The sequence below is a fragment of the Metarhizium brunneum genome, chromosome 5, assembly GCF_013426205.1.
Source record: "Metarhizium brunneum chromosome 5, complete sequence".
Classification (NCBI taxonomy): domain Eukaryota; kingdom Fungi; phylum Ascomycota; class Sordariomycetes; order Hypocreales; family Clavicipitaceae; genus Metarhizium; species Metarhizium brunneum.
Genome location: NC_089426.1, coordinates 3,127,117 through 3,136,167, shown reverse-complemented (window position 1 = coordinate 3,136,167; position 9,051 = coordinate 3,127,117). Strand labels below are relative to the sequence as shown.

The 9,051-nt window shown below is 53.4% G+C and overlaps 3 protein-coding genes across 3 annotated transcripts; 1 reads left to right on the top strand and 2 right to left on the bottom strand.

Moving 5' to 3' along the window:
* Positions 1-443: 443 nt before the first annotated feature.
* adhA_0 (5'-hydroxyaverantin dehydrogenase) lies at positions 444-1,493 on the top strand (the record flags this gene model as incomplete). Its single annotated transcript, XM_014686188.1, has 1 exon — positions 444-1,493. One exon carries the CDS (start codon positions 444-446, stop codon positions 1,491-1,493), a length of 1,050 nt encoding a protein of 349 aa, XP_014541674.1.
* Positions 1,494-2,396: 903 nt separating this feature from the next.
* Positions 2,397-3,221, bottom strand: RSR1 (Ras-related protein RSR1; the record flags this gene model as incomplete). The annotated part of the gene is made up of 5 exons (XM_014686187.1): positions 2,397-2,578; positions 2,635-2,892; positions 2,941-2,969; positions 3,032-3,054; positions 3,111-3,221. The coding sequence occupies 5 exons, from the start codon at positions 3,219-3,221 to the stop codon at positions 2,397-2,399; spliced, it is 603 nt and encodes a 200-aa protein (XP_014541673.1).
* Positions 3,222-7,444: 4,223 nt separating this feature from the next.
* On the bottom strand, positions 7,445-8,161 carry G6M90_00g090140 (uncharacterized protein; the record flags this gene model as incomplete). Its single annotated transcript, XM_014686186.1, has 1 exon — positions 7,445-8,161. The coding sequence occupies one exon, from the start codon at positions 8,159-8,161 to the stop codon at positions 7,445-7,447; it is 717 nt and encodes a 238-aa protein (XP_014541672.1).
* Positions 8,162-9,051: the final 890 nt, after the last annotated feature.

Sequence of the window (9,051 nt, the reverse complement as noted above, 5' to 3'; positions counted from 1 at the left end):
GGAAGCCTAGGTGGTGGGGCGCAAGCATAGTGCTTGCTGACGTGGTGCAATGTGTGGCATGATATATTAAAAGCAAAACCGATATATGATGGGATTCGGGCGACTTGTTACATGACATTCTGTCAATAGGCCGGCTCCCGTTTGCAGGAATGCTTTGGCCATCCCGTGGTTGGTGATGGTGGTGTTGTTCTGGTGCAGCCCGAGGTGTGTGGGTCCAGTCCTGCGGGAGCGGGAGAGCAACAATGCTGACCCACAACAGCTCGACGCACTCGGGAAGAAGCTCCATCTGATACCGTTGACACCTCCACGAAGCGAGACCACCATGTTGCCTGGCATTACCGAGTACCAAGGCCCAAGGCCCAAGGCCCAAGGGTGCAATAAACCGCCCCCTCCGTCTCCATTCACGCACACAAAAAAGTAAAAATAACCCCAAATTTAATACTATGTCGACAGAATCACCGTGGTCCATCGCCAAAACGATCCAGCAATCTCCCCCCGTCGACCTCACTAAACGCTACGACCCATCCACCCTCCGTAACAAAACCATCGTCATCACCGGCGGCGCCAATGGCCTCGGATCACACATGGTCCGCCGTTGGGCCTCTCACGGCGCACACATCATCATCGGAGACGTCGACTCTCCGTCCGGCGAATCCCTCGTTGCACAGCTGCGCACCCTCCACCCATCAAGCACATTCGCCTACGTCTCTTGCAACGTAGCAAGCTGGGACGACCAGACATCCCTCTTCGAAGCTGCCATCCGCCTCTCCCCCTACCGCAGGATCGACATTGTCGTCCCCAATGCGGGAATAATCCAGAGCTCCGAGGGCTATAACTTTGAGAATCCGTCCCTCGTCAACGGCAAGCTTCCCAAGCCCTCCACGGCAACCATAGACGTCAACATCACCGGCGTCATATACACCACCCACCTCGCCCTCCACCACTTCTCCCAGGACACAAGCACCACAAAATGCCTCCTCCTCATCGGTTCACTCGCCTCCATCGCCCCGCTGCCCGGCCAGACGCACTACACCATGTCCAAGCACGCCGTGTGCGGGCTCTTCCGCTCCCTACGCACGACCTCCTTCATGCAGAGCGGCAAGTTGCGCGTCAACATGCTGGCGCCGTACTTTGTCCAACAGAGCCGCATGCTCCCCCTACTAGCGGACGTTGTTTTTCTCGCGGGCACCGCTGGCGGCGCGACCATCCCAGACGTAGTCGAGGCCGCCACGCGCCTCGTGGCAGATGAATCTATTTCGGGGCGCTCGTTAGCCGTCGGCCCGCCGTTGAAGGACGCGCCAGAGGGAGAAATCCCCGTTGCGGAACACGAGGGCGACGGGAGAGGCCGGGCAGCGTGGGAAATCTACGCCCACGACTATGATGAGGTTGATGCGTTTACGTTTCGCTATATTCATATGATGAACCGAGTTACTCAGCTTCGTGGGGCGTTTGCCTTTTTTCTAGATATTCTTCTCAAGATATTCGGACGCTGAGACGATGGACATTTGATCAAGAAGAGAAGAAGAAGAAAAAATAATATGCAGAGCGGTCACTCAAGCAACACTGCGAATCCTAGGTTTGGCATTCGTGTTTCAGCACCATGGTCTCGCCTGGTCTTGGACACATGTCTGCAACCACCATTTGGATGGACGTGCTCGAGGCATAGAACGGATAGGCGGTTTCATCTTGTCCGTCTCTTCGTAACCCAGCGGTTGCAAAGCCAAAGATCTTTATTCATATACCGACACTCGGCAAATGTACATAGCCCGGAACAAAAAAAAAAGAACAGTCAAGTTGGCCATGTACCAGATCTCCGGCCTCCCAATCGAGTATATCCTATTTCTGACACGTGAAGATATGCAGGTATGACATGGTTGAAAAAGAAAAATAGAAGCAAACAAATTGGAACCCCGTCTAGAAACGCCGTCTACTCCGTACCCATGTTTTCTTTTCCTCATCTTCTCATCAGGCAATCAACCACTTGTGACACTTTGGCCTGTCTCCTCCCCGCTCCCACCAAACATTACCACATGTTCTCCCGGATATCATTCGAGTTCTTGTGCCGGTATAGTTGAGTGTCCTAACTAACCATGGCAAGTGTTCCCCCAGTAAGTTGTGTGTGACAAGAGTTGCTTCGTCGTCGATATTGCTGAGTCAAATGGAAGTCATGACCAGGGAAGGGGGAGTGACTGCGAGACCCAACCCCATAACCATGACATGCCTTTGTTGGCGAAATGCTTTTGAAAGAGTAAAATGCGATCTGTCATATCCCGTCAAATGGTGCCATTCCCTCCCTCCACTCGACCTTCGTGTGGTCAATGAATTCTATGCGGGATTTCCTCCCCCTCTTGCAAAATAAATAAATAATAATAATAATGCAGGCAAGCCTGACAGCTCTACAGAATGGCGCATCTAGGATGGTCCTTTTCTCGAGTTCTCATTCGTCGTCTGCGCTTATGCCCGCCACGGAAGCCATCAAATTTGAACCCACTGTCGTCAGTCTCAGTGGTCCCTAGGTAATCGTCATCCTTCCGCAACATTTGTCGACATAAATCAATAAACACTTCTTCGACATTGGCTGTAGGCTCTGTTAGCTTAACAGAGGGTTGGGTGAGGCGGCGAGTATGTTCTCACTTCTCGTTCTGGCGCTAGCCTCATAGTAAGGCGCGCCCCATCGTTGTGATATCGAAAACCCTTTGGCTCTCTGCACGGCACGGTTCTCTTCGAGGTCTGCCTTGTTGCCGACAATGACCATCGGTACATTCTCGTCGTCTTTGATGCGAAGGATTTCCTCCCGTAGTCCAGCTAATTCGTTTAGTGACGATGGGGATGTTATACTGAATACAAGAAGGAACCCTTGGCCAGTCTTCATGTATAAGTCTCGCATTGCAACTTGTCCGTGTCAGTACAAATCATGTAGAACAACGCACGTGAACATACCAAACTGCTCAGTCCCTGCAGTGTCAAGACTAAAGTATATCAGTCAGAAATCATCTTTGGGCCTGCGGTCTACAAGAGCGACAATACTCACATTTCTAAAACGACTTGACGGCCCTGGTTTCACTAGTCAGCCGCGAAATAAATGTTTCCATCCACCTGACACAACTCACATCTACTTGAATATGCGTTCGATATGAATCTTCTATAGTCGGGTCATAACTCTCAATCCACTCGTTGTGAACGAATTGCGCTAGCAAAGAGCATGAGAATCCAAAGTTCATCTGTTTTAGTAGTCCTAAACAGGAGACGCTCACCAGTCAAACAACTCTTGCCCACGCCGCCTGGAGAAATAAATCACAGTTAGGACAAGATTGATGCGGTTGAGGGGTATTAGGAATGAATGAACGAACCGGCCCCAAGAACCACAACATGTAGCTCGCGACTACACCAGAGAGGCTAGTTAGTTGGATGATTGAAACTCGAGTGAGCCTTTGCAGGAAAGACCAATTGCTATGTCAAAAATACCTGGCTGGATACTGATACCGCGGTGCCATGCTCAGAACTAAATCTGGATTCTCGGAATTGGCTCAGTGTGCGGAAGCGCAGAGCTGCGCGGCAATGAACTGGTAGCAAGCCTGGATGATCCGACAATGCGCGCCGCAAGGTCTACAAAGCCTCAGCAGCGGGTCGTAGTTATCAGGCGGGCTGGAGTTGTCCTGCAACAACACGGGCGCAAGACCGCGTCCTCCCTTGGAGTCAATGAAGAGCTCGGCCGAAGTTTGGAGGTTGAAGTAAGGTTTCAATTGATGGCGTTCCAGGCAGACAAGCAATTGCCCAGGCAGGCTCTGTGTACGTTTCTGGTGGTATCCGAGGGCGGTGAAGGGGGGATAAGAACCACAGGCGGATGGGGGGTTGCGGGACTATGAAGACACTGGAGGCGCAAAGGGTTATTACTAGGGTCTGCTGGGTGTGCTAGGGCCTGCGAGGGACTGAAGATTTCTTGGTTCTCGCAGTTCCTGAGTTGCAGCCTGCTAAGACAGAGATGGTTGGAGCTGCAGGTCTGGATCGCCTTTCAAGTGGCGGGTGGGGGGAAGGAGACGAAGACAACGTTTTGAGTCGTGCCTTGCTGCCCTTGTCTTGTGAACAAGCCAGTCCAGGACCGGTACGACTTGTTGGTGGGAGCGCCCGAGAACACTTGTGTATGCCTCGGTGAGTCTGTCGTCCGTGTCGGTGCGGCTTGGGGTCCCTTGCGAGGGGCAATGGCCGTGTTTCCTGGAGTGCCAAGACTCGAGGCGGCTATGTGGGAGTGGCTTGAGTCGATGTCGCAACGAGTCAACACGTCAAGGCAGAGGCGTCCGTTGGCGCTGGCGCAGCCAGCATAGTTATACTACTCGGGCCTGGAGTGGCATATAACGCAGAATGCTGAACCCAATCTCTCGCGACAACAAGGGCGGCACGGAGAGGCCAACGATGGAGCCGCGGTGGGGCGCCATGTGCTGAAAGGGGGAGGAGAGAGAAAATGGTTGCGTCTCGTCAGAGCACAACTGACTTGTCGACGGCGTCGCTAAGTTATCTCTCGTATGGCTTTCTGTGGTGTACTCCGTACTCCGTACTCCATACTCCATACGCCGTCCGGGGGAAGAGAGTCCTAAACCAATGCCACCAAAGGTTGAAGGCACGTCACCTATTTTGATTCAAAAGAGGCGCGAGTGAGCCCAGTAACCTTTGGACACATGCCCTTGGCCGAGAAAAATGATTATTTAGTTGCTTCTTACAAGTCTCAGCCCGGGGAGGCTCCGGAAGGCGGGGCCTAAAGCTCCCACATGAAGCGCCAAACCGTCATAAATAAGTCGCCCGATGTCCAGATAAGGCCTCAGAAGCAACTTTCAGTCAACCTGGACCGACATCTGGCAAACTGTGGATGTGCCATGTCCTCCTCTCCACGTCTTGTATTGTACAGAATACAATTCTCCATTCAGCCCAAAAATTCGAGCCATGTCAGCCCCTAACCAGAAGGTGGGGATGTTTGGTTGATGCAGACCTGGTCCATGCGAAGGGCAAAGACGGGACGGAAAGAGAGGCAACCCAAAGTACAACTTGTCATCGAAACCTTGTCCAAGGGAACGCAGGCAGAGTGAAAAGAGAAATCGATTCCGTAATATTGCACTGCGCAGCAGCGGCTTTGACGGACGAGTACGAGGCACAGCCTTAGTCAGAATGGTGTGTTGTCAGTTGCGTATGTACTTTGTTCTGCGAGCTGCCCTCCTTGTCAGTCGAATGTTAGGTCGCCCAAAGCTGGTGTATCGGCCAATGCCACAGGCATCCTCGTTAATATTCGCCGCCAAGTCCAAGCGTCGTTGGTATTACACAGCAGCAGTTGCTGGCAAGCCCCTGCTCTCTCTCCATGCTGCTGGGTGAATTAGCTGCATATCGATGCCTAGTAGGCAAGCACCGACGGGATAATCAGGTACGGCGGCTTATTCCTGGATCCAAAGACGGTAAATTATTGGGCCATGCGGCGCTGTCCCAGCGTTCGGTGGCGGGTGCCGAGCTGCAGTCCTCTCTGGTCAACTCGTCATTAGCTGAGGCCTATCGAGTTATCCCACGGGACCGGAGTTCGTCGCCAACACCACGCTTCGACGATGCCCGGAGCCGTGGCCACTGCTTCCGCTTTGATTGATGCCCTAAAATCAATCTCTACAAGGGTCTCGACTTCCAGAAACACGGGCGCCTGTGCCGGTGGCGCCGTCGATCCTGGGCATCAGTAACCTCCATTTGGATAAATGTCCACCACCATGCAATGCCACCATGCCAACCCTCACGCAGTACTCGGTAGTCATGCACTCTTTTCTAGCTTGGCAATATGATAGGGGTTATGACTCAAGGATTCCTCATCCATAGGACGTGATGCAATCGGGCGCTGCCCTTGCGGTACTCCGTATAGACCTGTTAGTCTCTTATATTGCAAGATTGAGAATTGAATTTGAGGCGCGCACCATGAACACGGTGGCGTCTGAATACCACACATCAGTTGACTCTTGCGATGGCGCCACGGTGGGTCAACTCGGGCAACGCAAGTCATTGCAACACCGACCCTACAATGTCTGGTATGCTTCCTTCAGCGATCCATGGGGGGCGGTAGTGCTACATGTCCCACCAGACCTGTTGCATGTATAAGGTGAGGGAAGTCAGCACGAGACTCGGTATCGCAGAGCAACCAGACAAGCTGTTGCCATGATTGTATTTTACTGCGCTTGGTTTCCCCAACAAATTCGTAGTATTTCCAGAGGCAGCTGACGGAAGGTCGATAGGATTCTCTGTCAGTTGAAACAAAACAAGGAAGAAATCGTATGTAGTTGCTCCGTGCAGGTCTCCATCTCGCAATAATAGCCGTGACAGTCCCATAGCCCACATCTCGGCAGTTGACATTGTCACCAGAGTATGCAGGCGACGTGCCTACTAGTGCCATCGTATGTCAAGGGAAGCTCGCAAGAAGGGACCAAGCAAACGCCGCGGATACCATGTAGGCTTGCCATTGGGAACGGAGAAAACACCATTCGGAGCGGGCGGTACCGATCCCGGTGATATCAAACGCCAAGTCCGTTGTTGCTTTGCACCAAAACTTCAAGTGTTGGGCAAAGGGTGGATGATGCACAAGCCGCAGCCGCCTTTTCTCCTAATGCCTGGTTAGTGAATGCAGGGGAAGGGCACGTGGACAGCCAACGCGAGAGTCCTCCCTCTCCAACGCCATCACAGCATCATGAATTTGACGTTTATCATGTCTGCCATGTTGATGTTGGGTTGAAAATGCTTTGGTCGTAGACCGGTGAAGATGCGGATGCTTGCTGATCAGTCAGAGGGTGGCGTTACACAAACAGAGATCAGGTGTCGTCTACGGTCAACGGTCCCAGTGCAGTTGAAGGCAGATGCAGGGAAATGCATGGAGTAGTACTCCGTACTCCGTAGCAAGGCTCAATTGCTGGTGCAGGTCGCGACTTCCACGTAGCGCGGCTGAGTGAGCGCACCTTCCCTGTGGGAGCTACGAAGCCCAGAAGCCAAGAATATTGAATTGGGCAAAGGTCCTCGGGCTCTCGGTTAAGTCTTACTTTTTTTCACCCTTGAATCAATTGTATGTCAAACTTAATTCAAACGCTGCAAGTGCATGATAGGCTCAGTGCAGTAATGCCAATACACAATACCAATTCGCTGTCCCAAGTAGTCCCCAATTTGCGCCGGCCACCCTATGTATACAACAAGCGTGACTTTTATCACCAGCCAGCATTTCATGTTCCATGGCCCTGGCCCTGGCCCCAACCACATGCCCGCCACAGATAAATGCAGGAAACAACCCAAGTCCGAAACCTAGAATGCAGTGCAGTGCAGTGATGGCGTGGCGAGGCTAGGTCAGTGCAGAACCCTGCCAGTCAATCGATTCATGGCATATGCCTGCATGGCAACGCGGTCCGGTGGTTTCAAATGCCACCGACACTCCATACACGAGCACCTATTTCACGACCGGGCCGTTATTCCTATCGTCCCGTGCCGTGTTTTTTAAGACCCCTAGAGCGATTCCTATGGTCAGGGCCAGCACGAAGACGATGACGGCGGCCAGGAGGACGAGGCAGATGATAACACGTCGTCTTCGACGCCGCCGTGCCTCCGCTACCGAGCCAAGTTTTACGGTTCGCGTCGATGCAGTGATGCTACCACTTCCAGTAGTATAAGCCGACGGCAGTTGATCGTGTTGTGCTATGGATGCTGCTGATCGTTCCCGGTAACACTGGGATGATGCTGCTGGTGGTAGTCTTTGCAATGGGACAGAATCCGGTTGCTCAACCCGCCGGTTGCTCTGCGTGCCGGTCCAATGGGATGCTGGCCGTGTCTGTGCCGTTATGTAAGGACTTGAATGTTGGTCACGAACATAGGGCGGCGGCGGGCTGTCTGGCATAGAAGTGGACAGCACTGCAGTTTGGTGCCACGACGACGGCCCAGTGTGGGCAGCCGATTGGTTTGGAGAGGCAGTCGATGATGCCGAATAGGACGTGGTGTTGTTTCCGGTTACAGAAGTTGCGAGGCTTGTCGATGCCGGTGTGCTGGCATCTCCATGGAATCCACTCCCCGGCTGGTACGGGGCCTCAGGATAGGCGGCGTTTGGTATAGACTGCGACGGATGGTCAGGGCTTTCTTGAGGCGGTGCGAGATCCTGCCATGTGCTGCTCATGATGGCAAGATTGGAAAGTCCAGGTAACTGAACAGAGCCCAGTTGTGCCGGGCCCGGGTTGTTGTGTTGGGAGAGATTTCGAGGATCTGGCGTCCCAAGCTAATCACGGACCTTTGCCAGCAAGATCTCGACGATGTTGCTTTCGGCCAAAGGGCGCCGGTTTCAAGCACGGTGGTGAAGTCGGCCTCTTTCAAAATAACGGTACGTATGCCGCAGCAGCTAGGTTCCTCCCAGGTCGATAGGTGAGAGCACTGGGCCAGGCAGTGCGCGATCCAGGTCCAGGTTGATGCGAAATTTCAAACCCTGACGGTTCCGTCGTTTGTGTCCCCAGGCGGTCTTGGCTGGCTCCAGGCGCCGATTCGGAACAAAGGCTCTCGTCGGAGCTGCCGTCTTTACTTGGACGTGGGCGGCATCTGGAATCGATTCAATGCAGTAATCCGGGAAAGAGACTGCTGCGAAGAACCTTGAGGCTTTTGGAGTCGTGGATTAGCCCAGGAGAAAATGGCAAGTCGTCAAAAGGGAAGGCTCGGGCAGGGCGAAGACAACCATCCAACTCGGACACGGACCGCTGGCTACTGCTACTACTACTACAGGGCCTCACGCCAACAAACAAAGAGTGCCGGGGTTTTCAATGGAAGGGGACTGATTGTACGGGACACTCCGTAGATGGTACATGTACGTACAACGGGACCAGTTTGTTCCTGGTATGCATGCCGTTTGCCCCACGGCCAATCTCGACTCCAGTCGCCCCGCCCCGGCAGTTTGGCAGCGCAGCCTCCATTGTCCAGTTAATTCAATGTTCAAAGGTCTCGGCGGTCTTGCCCGCGCTGTGTGTGCTGCCTGGCGGGTTGGCATTGCCCCGATCGGCACAGCCCCAGTGCCGCCTTCCG